Genomic DNA, 16929 nt, shown 5'->3' on the forward strand with positions numbered 1-16929 from the left:
CCTGAAGTCCCAAAACAAAACTATAAGATCCTGATCCATGCAGATCCATGCATGTATGGAGCGATCTGCGTGGATCTGAATCTTATAGTTTATGACTCCCTGTTTTAGGGAATCACATATATAATTGTATGTTTGGGGACATCAGGTGGGCTTTGGGGTGTATGGCTTTCCTCCATCTCAACCGCGCAGGATTCCTCCGGAATGACAAGATCACTTGCACAGCTTTCCTCCATCTCAACCACGCAGGATTCAGCCGGAATGACAAGATCACTTGCACAGCTTTCCTCCATCTCAACCACGCAGGATTCCTCCGGAATGACAAGATCACTTGCCCAGCTTTCCTCCATCTCAACTGCGCAGGATTCCTCTGGAATGACAAGATCTTCCGAATGGGTTTCCTCCATCTCCACTGCGGAGGATTTCTCTTGAATTACCAGGTCTAGCAGAGAACCACACTTCGAACAAATAGTTAGACTCTCGCTTTTCACTGCACTTCCTGGGGTAATCACTACTACAGTTGCTATGTGAGATGTATCTGTTGCGGTGGTCCTGATGCAACATCTCTCCATCCCAACCAATGCTGCACTCAGCAGCTGGAAACCCGCAGCGATATAGCCTAGATAAATAGAAGGTCCAATATGCTGCTCACTGGGAATTTGAGGCAATTCAAAAGCTTCTGGGAAGACAATTTCCTCATTTTGTAAGACAGCAGACATGTTCCATGTCACGGAAATCAGGATGAGTATCCCTGCAACTAAGTTCAGGAGAGCTGCAAGCCTAAAAAAAGTTGACACAAAATCCTTATGTTTTTGGGGCTTGAACACATTGTACAAGGCAAACGAAATTAGTCCTAGGGCCGCTGAATTCATAATGGAGGCTAGGGCCATTAAATCCTGTGCAATAAAAATTTCCTGTGGGAGGGTTGGATGTTGCTCATTGAGATTGTCACAATGCCAAAAAGACTTGCCGCCGTTAGAATGGTCTTTCCAAAAACAGACCTGCCAGATACCTATCCAGATGTTTCCAGACCCTATTCCTTTGATGTTGTCCACACGCCACACTCGCCAGTTGACAATGGCTGATGAGGCAATGCACATCGGCAAGGCCAAAATATCCATTAGGAATGAGGATAATTGGAGGCCGGAAACTAATCTCAGCCACCTGAACACCAGGGAGCCTTCTTTCACCTGCAGGGGGGGTTTGGAGAGAAGGGGAGCAGGGGAGACCTTGGCAGACATCCTGGAAACAAAAGAGAAGACAACATGCAGTGAGAGAGGGACTAACAAGCATGTCTAGTCATTGAAGGACATCCTCCCTCCCGCATTCTTCCTTCCATGCACAGAAAGAAGCAGCAAAAGAAAGAGTTCCTGCTCTCTCCCACCCCCTTGTTAGGTATAGACATCTGATCCAGAGAAGCTGACACTCATACTTTCTTCCAGCACACTGCTACTGATTTAATATACTCTTGCACTGTTCCTGTGAAGATGGCCAGAACCTCAGCAACCTGTTGTGGATGGGAAGCTGCTCATGATTCGCTGTTCTGCTATCTGCTACTGCAGCTATCCTTTCCCACTGAGCATAAACACACCTGATGGCATAGTGAGGAATGTTTAATCCATAAACTTACATGAAATGCCTTCCTCAGGTAGAGTCTAGCGTGCCAGGAACAGAGCAGCTATTTGCTAGGTGTTCCTGAACCTCAAGAAGACTGAGCTGTTGGGCACTGAGCTGACGTTCGCCTGAGCAGCCAGCCAGCCACAGCAGCAACTGCTCTGCAGAATTCTTAGGTCAGTTACAGGCCAGTTAGAATCCTGACAACAACACAAATCATAACTCCAGGGTACTGGTCATTTGGAACATCAGGAAAGTGGAAAATGGGAGGGAACTCAGTTCCCTTCTTTCCCAATGCAGAGTGTCTATTCCAGGACACTGTGCAGTTAAAACGTGTTTTCCTGACGTCAGATTCAGAGCAGTTCCAGCAATAAAAATGGCAATACAGTATGTGTATCTCAGTACAGATTTGTTTGATGGCCTGAATCCATTTCATAAAGGATCTCCATGTACAAGAAAGGCTAATAGCATGAGGCCCTGAACCATAAGAATTTCCTTGGCAAAATTATTGAAGACTTCTTACAAACCTATCATTCTTCTTCCCCATCCCATCTTGTTTGGACATTATAGTAAGGGAGAAGATCTTAGCTCTTTTCCTTTGCACTGGGACCACATGGAATTTGTGCCGTGGGACCCCATCACTCACACCAATACAGGCAATACCATTTTCAGATCCTAGGTGTCCATGATTTATAATCGCTTTCCTAAGACACTTCCATCAAAATATTTGTGTTGCTTTCTTTCTGTTCCTTTCTGTGTTGATGCTCCGAATGTGAGCTGCTCAGCTGCATGCAGTTTCCACTGAAGTGTGAGTGTGTGTGATTAACATTCGGCCAAGCAATGGGCCTAAATCCATCTATTTCACCTGAAATAACTTTGGGAGCCAGCCTCACTGCGCAGCGATCCCTCTTGCTGTTCTGGCTTCTGGGATAGCTGTGCAGCCTGCATTCGCTCCATAAGACGCACACACATTTCCCCTTACTTTTTAAGAGGGGAAAAGTGAGTCTTATAGAGCAAAAAATATGGTAATTCCTGAATCTAGGTTACAGGTCACTGCTCACACCCTGTTCATATCTTGAATGTGCCCTTAAGACAGGATTTGTGAGGACAGACAATGGGGAGGTTTCCCACTTTGACCTTGCAGAGAAATATTTGAGGTCAATTTGTTCAGGAACTCTTCTGTGGGGTTTCAGACATGTGGCTTATATATACAGTTATGAATATATATATATATATATATATATATATATATATATGACCTTAAAATTCTTATTATTATTTATTGAATTTATATATTGAAAATTAGAGAACACTTTATTCTTTCCTGTGATGAAGAACAATTGCACTTGAAACTCATTATGTTACAATACATTTAGTGGAGTGTTTTTCAAATAAGTTGGTCTTCAGCACCTTTGACTTGGCTCCCTTTTGGTGTTGTTGTTTAGGCTGAGTTTTGGTTGCTGGTTTTTGTTAAATTGATTCATTCCCATCCCCTTTTTACAGCATGGAGCAACCAAGTGCTTGATTAACAGTTACAAGGACTAAATAAACTGCACCACAGAAACCAGGCAATGTTCACTGGCATTCATCAAATGAGTCAAGTGGAAAATACCATGTGTATATACCATGGGTGGAATATATGAAAGAGCTAGAATTTATGTTTTAAGATGACCCATGACCTTTTGGTTCTGAAACAATAAATCCACAGCCTCCCCAAATGGGGTATTAAAATTGTCATCTTAACAACTAATAATTTGTTGCCTTTTAATTTGCCGCTTGAGACAATCCACTTCATGGCACAACCAGCCCTGACTTGTGTTTACAGCCAACTTTTCCTGCACTCTCAAATTCATGCCCCTTGTGCTACAAAATGTGGCCAGTAGAGAGCATCGTAAGCCTCTCAAATAAATTGTCATGCATCTATTGAAATGGACTTATGCCTCAATAAATGTAGTACTGTACGGTGCAGTCCTAACCATATCTACTCAGAAGCCCTTTTGGGGTTTACTCCCAGGTTGAGAGATGTTTGGATTGCCTTGGTCATTTTTGCAATAAATAAAAAAAAGGTGGGCTGGATATAAGTAGGAGAGAAAGGAATACGTTAGCATTCATTTAGAATGCTTTGGGACACTTACATAGCAGAGCCCTTGCCCTTCCTCTCAATTTCTAGTGAAACCTTCATGATCCATCAAGAGAGGACTGTTAGTTCCAGTTCATATACTTGCTACACAGGTTAGCTCAGAGAGAGATGTAGCGTTTATACTTTGCAGGGAAAAGGTCCCAAGTTGTCTCTGGCACCTCCATATAAGAGTGGAGAGAGCCAGTGTGGTGTAGTGGATAAGAGCGGTGGACTCGTAATCCACCCTAAACCCTACACTTAACCCTAACTACTCCCCTATGTAAAAAATAAAAATATACAAAATATATACAGAATATGCACAGTTGTGCACAAAAAAATAAATATTAAAACAAAGAACAGGAGACAAGACTTGCTTTGAATGGCAGCCTCAGAGAGAGCTACACATTTTGTGGCAAGGAGGGCATCCCGAAGATTCATGGCCTAAGATTTGCAGCAAGGGACTCCCTTCTGTCTCTGACAGAACTGCTAGCTGAGGGCTCAGAATGCTTGCCTTCTCTCCATCTCTCAACTACCTCCATTCTGGTTAACATATTGAGTGCTTACATTCTGTGTACTCTGATACACAGATCAAGAACAAGTTCTGCGAGGAACTAGACCAGGATGTCAGGAGCCTGCAAACACCTTCTTGGTAGTGGTGCCCGCCCTGTGGAATGCCCTCCCAGCAGATGTCACGAACATGGTACGCTCTACCAAGGCAAAACACTCAGTGTGCTAGAGACATCTTCAATCTTGGGTCACTGGCACCAGCTGGACTGGATTGTCACCAGGCGATTGCACTGAACTGTGTTGGGAGCCAGTGTAGTGTAGTAGTTAAGAGCGATAGTCTCGTAATCTGGTGAACCGGGTTTGCATCCCCGCTCTTCCACATGCAGCTGCTGGGTGATCTTGGGGTAGTCACACTTCTTTGAAGTCTCTCAGCCTCACTCACCTCACAGAGTGTTTGTTGTGGGGGAGGAAGGGAAAAGAGATTGTTAACTGCTATGAGACTCCTTAAGGTAGTGATAAAGCGGGGTATCAATTCCAAACTCCTCCTCCTCCTCCTCCTCCTCCTCCTCCTTCTTCTTCTTCTTCTTCTTCTTCTTCTTCTTCCTGCCACATGGAGCTACCACAGCACTGACTGCGACATGGTCAATCCCTGGTGGTGAGCAAAGAAGACCTGTAGCCAGTCTAAGGTTCTGCACTTTGGCAGGAAGAACCAGCTGCACCAATATAAGTTGAGGGACACTGGTTTGCTGGTAGGGAAAAGGATCTAGGGATCTTAGTGGACCACAAGCTTAACATGAGTCAACCTGAGAGTGATGCAGCAGCAAAAAATGCTAATTCTCTTTCAGGCTGCAACAACAAAGGTGTCCAGATGAATGTAAGACAATAAGACAATGAAATTCAAGACAGTAACAATTTATTGTGCATTTATTCATAATCCATTATTTTTTTTATTTTTATTCTATTCTCTTCCAGTTCTTTTTCTTCTTGACACGTGGAGTTACACAGGGAGTAGATCATATATCTTAAGGAACGGAAAAACCCAAAATTCCGTGAAATCTTTTGAGGCAAAATAATGTTAACAATTTTCGGATCTCTCTGTCCCCTGCTCTGTCTTTTGCCAAAACAAAGGTGCCAACCCTGTGCCCGCAAGTTGTTGAGCCTCCCCACTTCCCCCCAGGGCGTATCCTCTGAGGTCCTGCAAGAGGAAAGAGCATTTCAGACTCAGGGGGCCAATCTGGGCCAAAGTGGCCCCCGCTGCCCCCACCACAGAGTCCCTGGCACTTCTGGACCATGAGGGGTTGCCATCTTTGGTCTTGGACCAAATTGGGGGCCAAACAGGCTCTGTGCCCCAGAAATGGGGCAGTCCGTTGGGTAAGGGATGGGGGGGGACAACCCTAAAACCACTCCGGATGCCATAGGGACACTTACCCTGAGAAGGTGGAGGAGGGTGCCAGGGTTGGGTGCTTCCATAAGAAGACTATCCAGCAGAAGCCGGAAGTGCCTCTTCAGTTCCTGCGGGAAAAGAGAGAAGAGAGTTTGAATGCTGGGTTGGATTCTGCAAGGGTGTGACGAAGAGGAAGAAAGAGCCTGTGAAGGGAAGTCAAAACAAAGGACATACCTCTCTCTTCTCCTTCTCTTCCTCCTCCTCCTTGGCCCCACTCAGAACGGCCTCCAACGTCCTGTGCAGGATGGCACTGATCATGTCAGAGGTGAATTTGGGCCTCATCGTGCTGGAGAGTGTTAGAGTCTCCCTTGCCCCCTTCTCCCTCCCGCCTGCTCTTTCCCCCTGGAGTTCTGCCCCCCCCCACAACCCATCCATGCCAAAGACCCCACTCACCTTAGCTGGAGGAGGGCCTCCAAGGCAAGGGCCAGGGTCAGGGGGCAATCCTTGAAGTGCTCCAAGGGCCCCAAGATGTCCTGCAAAAGAACAGAGGAGGAAAATCAGCTCCGACCCCAAACACCAGGCTTGGCTTTGCAGGGGAATGGCAACCCCATGGCCTAAGCCAGCAGGGTCCTCCTCCCCACAGATGCACAGCCACCTCCTCGTGGGGGTCCCTCACCCCCCCCCCATCACTCACCAGAATTTTTTGAACCGTCTCCTCCTTGGAGCACTTCAGGGATCGGAGCCCCCTGAGCTCAGCTGCCTGGCAGCTCTCAATGACCCCCAGGATGTAGTGCTGTTCATCCTCCAGCAGCTGAAATGGAAAAGTCAGACTGTCAGTTCCTTGTGAGGGGAGGGCTTCTCCGCACTTGAGAGTGCAGAGTGGGGGGCAAAGAGCCCGGGGGCAGGGGGGGCAGGTCTGAGGGATCCAGTCCCTGCTCTTGTTTTCTGTAATACTGTTATGGCATAATCTATTTATTTGTAACAGTATTGTAAGTCACTTTGAGACCTTTGGGTAACACGTGACTAGCAAATCTAATAAATAATAATAATAATGTCACCATCATTATCATCATCATCTGGGCCTTGGGACTCTCCCCATGTCACACACTCTTACATCCCTCATTAGCCTTACTTTGGACCCTCCTTGGGTGTTTTTGCCTGGCTGGAATCTGTCCTTGAACTCTGATACAGATCCTTGCCTGCATGAATGGCATATAATAGTGGCTCTGTGTTTGTAGAAAGTAGCCTACTGTACAAATGTTAATTTTACATTCTTAGCCCTACCCACTTTCACCTCTGGCCCCACCCACCCCTGACATGTGTTCATTGCAAAGTGGTCCAGAAAGGAATGAAGCCCTCAAGCTAAAACTTCCTTCTCCTCTGGAGTAGACAATACTGAGCTAGATGGACCAACAGTGGGTGACTCAGTGCAAGTTAGTTCCTTTCGTTTGTGAGCAACTCCTACAGGCAAATTGTGCATAAATTTGTGATGCTGTCTTAACATACCAAACAGCCCAAATCTTTGTGTTATGACAGCTTAATCAGGAGCTGCCACATGCTCAGAGTTAAACTGGCAACAACACACCTGGCAGTTCATGTAAGGTGACCCTTAATCTAAGGTTGAGACCATTTCCTTTTCTTACAAGTTTTCCATGGCTTCAACAACTACCTGGCAGGCTTTGATTCAACAGGTGACGCTCACCTGCGTATCTGTGCTCCATCACAGAACAGGCAATGAGGTGGAGGGGTGGCCATGTAACAGATGGAGGCAAGGTTACACCAAGAACATAATAATGCCCACTTCTAAACCTATCCATGCTTCTTAACCTGATGAGACAATACCACTGTACATCAATGTAAACCTAGAGGACTGTGTAATAATTGCAGCGGAAGCTCCACTAACCTCTACAAACTAGCAAATTTAAAAAAGCAGGGGTGACACTGGACCAAAAAAAAGGGGGTGGGGTGGGATTTATTTGATTTATTTATAAGAGTATTTCTATGCCAGTATATCATAAAATGTCAAGGCAGTTCTACAACGTTAAAAAATAAAACACAATTTATAAAAAAAAATACAAATAACAATTAAAGTGACTGGCTAAAAAATAAATAAAAATTAAACAACTGCAAAGGCATGTCAGCATAAAAAGATCTTTAAGAGAAGCTAGAAAGTCAAAAGCAAGGAAGCCTGTCAAATCTCTTTTGGAAGAGATTCTGAGGCTGGTCTATAACTCTGGGGGACAACAGGCAGTGCCCCTCCATATGATCTCCATGATTAAGCTGGGATATAATGGCTCAGGTGGCCCTTAAGATATCTTGGACTCAAGTTCTTTGGTGGGGGGTTGTATATTGTAATGGTTATAGGGGTTGCTCGTGTGTAAGTTGCCGCCACTTCTGGCTAGGTTGCCTGGTTAAACCTTTTCTGTCTGGACAGCCCTTCACTTCGTGGCTGTTTCAGTCGCTAGCAGAATCCGTCAGTGGGCGTTTCTTGAACCTCTTCCAGCAAAGAAGTTCTTTGATGCCAAGTCTCCGCCTACTCTCCCTGCGCGGAAATCTTCTGCGCAGGGTGGGTGTGGGCAGCGGAGGACCCGTGCTCTCCCCGCTGGTCTCCAGCGAGGAGTCCTGGAGCCCCCTCGTCGCTTCTCCCATCTGCCCCCCTTTATCCCTGGTGTTACGCTGATTTCCTTCCCCAGCCGATGAGCTGCCTCTCTCCCTGCTGGGCCCTTCTCCAGCATCGCTTTGGAGCCTTGCCTCCACCTCTAGCTCCGATGGCAGTTCCCTGACATATATCAACACAAGAAACTGACCCGGTAGGATATAGGCAACCAGTGCTGATGTTCTGGAAGCGATGTCACATGCTGTCAGCTGTCTGCCTGCATTGGCTCAGGAGAAACATACTTTCTGGAATCCATAACATCTTTTCCTACTGAAGGCCAGTTGAAAATTACACTCTATGAGCATGTCGACCTGCTGCCACTTCCACTTGCTGACCAAAGGTACCGTATTTTTCGCTCTATAAGACGCACCAGACCACAAGACTGGTTTTTGGAGGAGGAAAACAAGAAAAAAAAAATTCTGAATCTCAGAAACCAGAACAGCAAGAGGGATCGCTGCGCAGTGAAAGCAGCAATCCCTCTTGCTGTTCTGGCTTCTGGGATAGCTGTGCAGCCTGCATTCGCTCCATAAGACGCACACACATTTCCCCTTACTTTTTAGGAGGGAAAAAGTGAGTCTTATAGAGCAAAAAATACGGTAAGTTTTGGGGAGAAGATGGCCAGCTGCAAGGGGACAAGCATAATCAAGGCAAATGCAATCTGCTTATAGCAGGCTATGCCTCCCTCAATTTTGCTAGCAGGATTTCAGTCAGAAGTATCCAACTGTGCATGTTCCTCAGCTTGAATTCATCTAACTTTCCTAGTAATCCAACAGGCCGCCTTTCCAGTTCTTTGTTTCTAAACTAAGCCAAAGGCGAAGAAGCATATTGTGGATTTCTCAGAGAGCCAGAAGGTGGCTACCTTTCCACATTAGCAGTTTGGGATCAAGTTTATGCTTTGCTGGCAAATAATTTCCCTTTTCAATAGGGACTAAGCACACAACCCAGTCAAATTTAAGCCTTTTTAAGCCCTATTTATTTCCATTGGAGACTTTTCAGCATGAATTTCTTGGTAAACATGTGTAGAATCAAGTAGCACATCAAAGGATGGGGTTGGTTCTCATTTTAGGAGAACCCTAATTCTATTTTTTTATGTCCTGAAACTATTGTCAGAATTTGGACTTCTCAAAATTCTGCAACGCAGTTCTCCAGCCAAGTCATGTGTACAAAAATGCATTTACTAAGGTAAAGTGTGCATAAAAATGCATTTATTTGGTAAAAATAGCACACAAAGATTTATTATATTGCTGTACAGAAAAGTGCTTGAAGAAACAAACAGGTGTCAAGGAGCATGCTGGCAGTAAAGCGCACCATTCAGAGTTAAAGTTACCGGTAACTATTAGCAAAAACACAATCTTCACAGACTTAGTTACATGAGCACAGCAGCTCATCGCTGGTAGGTCTGAACCCATGAATCAGTTGCCAAGACTGAAAGCCCCTGTCTCCCCACAAAAAGCCCTCCATGGCTTTCCCCAGGCAATCAGAGACTAGGCCTGCATGCAGTCTTCCACTGCTCCGCATATTTCTGCCCTCTTCTGGTTCTGGGAGACAAGGTAGGAGAGGAGCTTGTTGAAGCAGGAAGAAGAGACACCCATGGCATCTCTGCCTCCCCATCACCTGCTTCAGCTTTGAATTGGGCCTGGCAACTAATGGGCAGCCAGTGCAGAGTCGGGTCAAGCAGATCTTGCCTGATATTAGCTCCATGTGGGAAAACACATTGGGACCACACAGAGGCATTTTAAGTCTATCAGTAACTGTAAGACATGAACATAAGTAGAGCCCTGGTGGATCAGACCAAAGGCCTGTCTAGTCCAGCATCCTGTTTCTGAAAGAGGCTAACGAGATGCCTATGGGAAACCCACAAGCAGGGCATCTGATGGCCTTTAGCTAAGTGGAATTTCTACCTGCTTCTGCATCCGTAGAAGAGACCTACTGCCTTCAAGCGTTGCTCATGGGCCTTCCAGAGAAGTCTATTTGGCCACTGAGTGAAATAGGGTCTTGAATTAGGTGGACATTTTGGTCTGATACAACAGGGGTCTTTTTATGTCCATGAATTGAAATGCTCGAATCTTCATGGCTGGCCACAGATCCACAAACAACCAGGACTGGCATCCTTACAACATGAAAGAGAAACAATGCTTGTTTCAGTTAAAACCTTCTGGTTTAAGTATATTGCACTGCTAAGTTGGGGAAACAATCCCAAAGTAAAGCCGGAACTCAACTGTCACATTGCCAACTAATGTGATTATTATAATGAATTCATTATTCAATAATAATGAATCTTAACTTCTAGTTTTAAATATGTTTCTTTTACAGAGGAAGGAGGGCAGAGTTTGAACCGTGCCCCATTTGTACCCCAAATGTAAGCAGAAGTAAAAGGCTGTTCACAACACCAAGCAACACAGATGGTATTGTACCCCTAAATATATTTTAATCATCTTCATGGTGTGAAAGATTGATCAAAGGTGAAAAGGAGAGGAAAGCCTACAACATTTGAGGCTCTTTTAGTTTAGATAAAATATGAGTAAGAGGAAGCATGGATGGCTTATGAGAACATGTTGACATTCAATGAAGCTGAATACTGGAAGACTCAGGACAGATGGGAAAAAGTACTTCTGCATACAGCACTAAGGCAGGGGTATGTTTCCGAGCACAATTCAAAGTGTTGGTGCTGACCTTTAAAGCCCTAAACGGCCTCAGTCCAGTATACCTGAAGGAGCGTTTCCACCCCCATCGTTCTACCCGGACGCTGAGGTCCAGCACCGAGGGCCTTCTGGCGGTTCCCTCACTGCGAGAAGCCAAGTTACAGGGAACCAGGCAGAGGGCCTTCTTGGTAGTGGCGCCCTCCCTGTGGAACGCTCTCCTACCAAATGTCAAAGAGAACAACAACTACCAGACTTTTAGAAGACATCTGAAGGCAGCCCTGTTTAGGGAAGCTTTTAATGTTTGATGTATTATAGTATTTTAATATTTTTTGGAAGCCGCCCAGAGTGGCTGGGGAAGCCCAGCCAGAGGGGCGGGGTATAAATAATAATAATAATAATAATTATTATTATTATTATTATTATTATTATTATCATCATCATCATCATCATCATCATCATCATCATCATCATTAAACTATGGAACTCATTCCCACAGAAGGCATTAATGGCCACCAACATGGATGACTTTAAGAGAGGGCGAGACAATTTCATAGAGGTAAAGGCTGCCAATGTCCTACCTCTGCTGCTAGGAGGCAGCATGCCTCTGAATGCCAATTGCTGGAAAATAACAAGCAGGGAAATGCAATGGATGAGCCTGGGAAAACCTTCCATGATCGAGGTATCTCCCCTTCCAGGTAAGTAATGTGCTGCCTTTGGCACACTTAAGTGGATGATTCAATAAGACCCTGGTTAATGAACAGCTGTGTCTGTGTGGAGCTGGAGCAATAATATACGTTGAACGTGTTCTGTGCTGTAATGGTTGGTTCTCCCTCTACCAAGAGTTTATCTGAGAATACCTCCTAAAAAATGCACGAGTTGCTTTAAGTGTCCAGTGCATCTGGTTGACCTTCTTCTTCTTTGGCGACCACTCGTAGCCAAGTAAGACTGTCTTCCACGAACATGGTCTTAACAGTGACTCCATAAGTGACTGTGGAGGCCAATTCTGGATCCAAACATCCTTCCACAGTGGGCACATAGGTTTCTGGGCGGGAGTTGGTCATGGTGAGGGTTTGCCAAACGTGCCTTCCTCCTAGCACGTTTCTCCCTTTCGTCCTGAGTTCGAGCATCTTCAAAGTCCACTCTGAGCAGAATGAGCCCACCCATGAGCCAAGGTGAGGCGGCCACCTTGGGCAGCAGGATTCACAGGGCCAACAGGTCCAGCCTCCCAAGAAATGCATTGCCCGTTGCTGCTGCCACTCTACAGTGGCCTCTTGGCGAATAGGAGGCACTGGTGTAGATCTTTATTCCCCCTTGTTTCTGATGTAGATCTTCACTCACCAGCAAATCCCTGGCAGAAGGCAGGTACCATTTTGTGGTCCTTCTAAGGTGCCAAAATGTCTTGGGATGACCCAGGGTGCTAGATGGGGAGGGGGACAACTTTGGTCTGATCCAGCAGGTTCTGCTTATGTTCTTATGAGAAGGTGGACATATTCACAGTTCTGAGCTGTGTTAAGTAAACAGAAGATTATTTTCCAGTGCCTCTGTACTTAGCCCAGGTGGCAGTAAGGTGAGAGGGGAGGGTGTTATGTATTGAAGTTCTCACCCTGGCCACCAATGGTATTCTGTATATAGTTTTCACTCAGGTCCACGTAAGTTAATTTAGGCGGGAAACCCTGGGCTGTTGTTCTTACAGTGTTGACAGCTGGCTGCCTATAACTACTTGGAGAAATCTCTGTGCCGTCTGCTATGTCCACCCACTACTTAATAGAGGGTTTATCTCCCTAGTTGCCCAGCCTTCCTCCTCAGCTGAAACCCCCCTGAAAATAGTCTCCAAAAACAATTAGGCTTGAAAGCAGACTCCTATTGCAGCCGGTGAGATTTTTACCTATTTTCATTTATTAATTTATTATTATTATTACATTTATATACAACCTTTCTTCCAAGAAGCTCAATGTGGTGAAAATGGTTCTCCCTCTCCACACTTTGTCCTCACAACAACAGCTTAGGCTGAGAGATACTGGCTAATCCAAGGTCCCTCAGTGAGCTTCATGGCTGTGTAGGGATTGGAACCCTACTCTCCCAGATCCTACCTAGTCCAACACTCTGGTGCTGTGGTGGGGGAGAATGGAATTTGTCCTTTGAGCATTGCAGCACACAGAGAAGAGTTTGCCCTTAACTCCCCAGCTTCAAGCTTAAATAAAAATCCCCTCCATACATTAAGGAGGCTTTGAAACATGAACTCCAGTGGAAGCTTGGCTGCATCCATATTATGCATTTAAAGCACCCAGAAACCTGGGAACTTGTGTGCTGTGAGGATACCAGAGGACAACCCCATATATGTTGCTCTTTGAAGGAAGATCTTCGTGGGAACATTTGCTTAGGAGTTCAGCGATGCTCCCTCAGAACCTCTCTTCTGCAAAAAAAAAAACTCTGCACATGCTCTGACACTCAAGATTCTGTTGAAATGGAGCAATGTGAGCCATTCTAGAAGCTTGGGGAGGGGTGGAGAGAGAGAGAGAGAGAGAGAGGATTCCCAGAGTTTCCTGGGGAAAAAGGTTGACTTTTAAACCACTCTGGGAACTATAGTTCTGCGAGAGCAACAGGGGACTTCTATCAACTATCAACAAACTACATTTCCCAGGATTCTCTGAGGAAAGCCATGGATGTTTGAAGTGGTATGATACTGCTTTAAATGTATAGTTCAGATGGGGCCTAAGTCCCTTGGGTACTCCTGTGTGCCAAGAGACTTAAGGAACTGAAATAATGGCTTGTGAATACCGTGACTTATTGCTTTTTTAATCCTTAGGAATGGCCAAAGTGAAACTGGGTGGCAGGTGGAAGTCGAACCTGGTAAGAGGGAAGAATTACTGGAGAGGTGAAACTGGGTCTTTGGCAGCTTAAGCAAAGAGGGGGAAACAGCATGTGTTATATCAGTATGTAGCTCAATTTTAGTACAGCAGCAGAATTGGCATTTTCTTGAAGGGATTATGGGTGACTGTACTCAGATGACCTCTACAAAGGAATTCAGCTAACGGGGAGTCATAAGTTCCTAAAAAGAACGGCAATTTTAAACCTGCAGACTCCCCTCATCCGCTCGCGCTATGTGCTTGACAGGTTATTCCAAGCACATTATGTGCTTGTCTGAGACTCTCTGCAGGCTTACATCCTAAAGATGTAAGAACACTAATCAGAATCTTTGCTACTGTCAGATTAAGGCTCTTGTTCAGAACTTTGTGCGTTCTTGTGGGTTTTTCTTTCTTTTCTAAATCCTTTTGAATTCCTTGTCAGACAGATTTCCCCCCACCAAAAAACACACACATCCAACTTGTATTAACATTGACAATCACAGGGGGATTTAACTGTGAGAGCTGAGAAACATCACAACTCAACTTCTCTTTCAAAATTCAGATTAAGGGATGAGAAGAAGGGCTATGTTTCATAAAATGCCATTGTCAGATGACAGCAGTTTGGTAGCCAAAACAAAATAAAGTGTATTTTGAATGATAGCCCTTAGAGAAATACACAGTAGGTGCAAATCCGAAACTGTGTTGCTGGTTATACACCATCAACAGACAATGGGGAGAGAAAGTTAAATCATTGTAAGTTTTAAGAACTCCTTTTGATCTTGTGTTTTCCTCCTCCCTCCCTTTTCTTTTTCCTTGTATGCCATGTCTTTTCTTATTATTGTTTTTATTGATTTTCATGGCTAACAAAGGCACATATAGCACCTCCATTTTCAGTTCATAGAGTCCTGTCTACAAGTCAGTTATGTTTGGTGTGACACACTGCTATTATAGGCATTGTGGAGTTGTGGGGGAGAAAGATGTGGGGAGAGATTAAGTTATTTTGAGATTAAGAGCCTGAGGGAATAGCCTGAGGGAAGGGACATCTACATCTGCACCATATATTTCAAGCAGAAGATTCAATCTCTAGCTGGCAGGCAACTCTAGTTGAAACTGGGTAGGTATAGAAGTTTGAAACACAGCAAGATCATTCCTGCGCCCCTCCATTTCAAGTCATATGCTATACAGACCAGAGAGAGGGCAGGGATGTCTTCTTCACACAATGCCCATTTCCTGATTTGTTTCCCTGTGCTGAAATCCAATTCACTGAAGCTGTCATCTGAGCATGTGCAATGGTTATCTGAAATGTACACACCTCATCTTAACTGCCACTTCCATTTTCAGATCGGATGGAAGCTGGTTTGAGGGAAAGTACATAGTTTTTTGGGGTTTTTTTGTTTTTAACACATTTTTATTAAAGATTTATTGGTTTACAAAAGTATGTGCAATGTCTCTTTTTTCAAGTTACATTTTCTACAGATCAGTTTCATTTGTTGGAGACATGAGTGTTACATTAGGAAGAAAAAGGGGAAAGAGGTGGAGGGGGGCATGGTGAGTGGGGGTGGGGTGGCAATGCTTCTATTCTACTTAATGTATGTGTGGAGTTTTGTGTCAGCGTCGCTTGTGCTGGTCCTCTTCACTATTTGTTTGTGTTCCTTTGGTGGTGAGAGAGGTTGGGGTTGGCCTAGGGTGCAGCTGTTTGTTTGTGACTGGTTGTGGTGAACGTTGTTTTCATGTGTGAGTGGGGTGGGAGTACATAACTCAGTTGATTATACAGTGGTACCTCAGGTTAAGCACTTAATTTGTTCCGGAGGTCCGTACTTAACCTGAAACTGTTCTTAACCTGAAGCACCACTTTAGCTAATGGGGCCTCCTGCTGCCGCTGTGCCGCCGGAGCACGATTTCTGTTCTCATCCTGAAGCAAAGTTCTTAACCTGAAGCACTATTTCTGGGTTAGCGGAGTCTGTAACCTGAAGCATATGTAACCTGAAGCATATGTAACCCGAGGTACCACTGTACAGAGGTCAGCAAACTTTTTCAGCAGGGGGCTGGCCCACTGTCCCTCAGACCTTGGGGGGGGGGCAGGACTATATTTTGGAGAAAAAATGAATGAATTCCTATGCCCCACAAATAACCCAGAGATGCATTCTAAATAAAAGGACACATTATACTTATGTATAAACACGCAGATTCCCAGACCATCCGCAGGCCGGATTTAGATGGTGATTGGGCCAGATTCGGGCCTTAGTTTGCCTACCCATGTGATAGAACATGAGACTCTTAAGCTCAGGGTCGTGGGTTTGAGCCCCAAGTTGGGCAAAAGATTCCTGCATTGAAGTGGGTTGGACTAGATGACATTCGTAGTGCCTTTCGGCTCTACAATTCTATGAATCTATGAGTATTTCTCAAGAAGCTACAGGGTACCTATTGACCGTGGCTAACATCCAGTGTACTCAGCGGTGGAAGCATGCTGGAGCCAGAGCAAGTGGTAATGTGTACACAGCCATGATCAGCTAGCAGATGATGGGGAATATTTTGCCTGAGACTGTCAACATGACTGGGCTAAACGGACAAATAATCTGACTTGGGGTGGGCAGAGGTTGATTAAGATCTATTGGTGTATCGTCAAATGACTTGCTGCAGGTCTGCAAAGGATTTTGCCTCTACAATAGTTGAGCAATTAGTACGTAAACTTTATTAGCCCAGTTAATCCAAACATAAATTTTATTAATTTCCCCCGCCCCTCCACACTGGAGATCAAAGCCGTTTTGTGTATGCTCAAAGCATCAAACAGGCTAATAATGCATCAGGCCTGTGTTTTTCATTATATGGTGCTAGTTTTGACAGCGATGTGGCGCTGAAGGGGGAAACATTACTTTAGTTTTTTTTATCCATTGCATTAGAAAGGCAAGAATACAATTATTAAAGTATCACTTACGTGCTTTGATTCACAGAACAAATAAAACAATAGTTTATTAAGTAGGCTACTGCGGCTTTGAGCAATTTTTAAGTGGCCCATGGCCATGCACATATAGAAGTTTGGAAGCTGCTTCCTCCTGTAACTTAGGAACATAGGAAACTGCCTTATACCAAACATAGGAGCCAATATTTGAGGGGGTCAACCCCCCCAAGTTGAAGGCCATTGCCATTCGAATGGTGTGTGCATG

At 44.9% G+C, this 16929-nt stretch overlaps 1 protein-coding gene and 1 long non-coding RNA gene across 3 annotated transcripts; both read right to left on the minus strand.

The window, feature by feature from the left end:
• Positions 1 to 502: 502 nt before the first annotated feature.
• Positions 503 to 2492, minus strand: LOC310833126. Its single transcript, XR_014558570.1, has 2 exons — positions 1628 to 2492; positions 503 to 1239 (listed from the first exon to the last, which is right to left on the minus strand). It is a non-coding gene; the product is annotated as an uncharacterized lncRNA (long non-coding RNA).
• A 2641-nt stretch (positions 2493 to 5133) lies between these two features.
• On the minus strand, positions 5134 to 7892 carry LOC310833039 (uncharacterized protein). Of its 2 annotated transcripts, XM_083715397.1 has the most exons (5): positions 6316 to 7892; positions 6075 to 6154; positions 5856 to 5967; positions 5666 to 5749; positions 5134 to 5432 (listed from the first exon to the last, which is right to left on the minus strand). In XM_083715397.1, the coding sequence occupies exons 3-5, from the start codon at positions 5961 to 5963 to the stop codon at positions 5313 to 5315; spliced, it is 312 nt and encodes a 103-aa protein (XP_083571523.1). In that variant the 5' UTR covers positions 5964 to 5967; positions 6075 to 6154; positions 6316 to 7892; the 3' UTR covers positions 5134 to 5312. The 2 variants fall into 2 exon arrangements, with proteins under 2 accessions (XP_083571523.1, XP_083571524.1); XM_083715398.1 differs by lacking the exon at positions 6075 to 6154.
• Positions 7893 to 16929: the final 9037 nt, after the last annotated feature.

Source organism: Podarcis gaigeae (assembly GCF_964106915.1).
Source record: "Podarcis gaigeae genome assembly, chromosome: 16".
In the NCBI taxonomy this organism is placed as follows: domain Eukaryota; kingdom Metazoa; phylum Chordata; class Lepidosauria; order Squamata; family Lacertidae; genus Podarcis; species Podarcis gaigeae.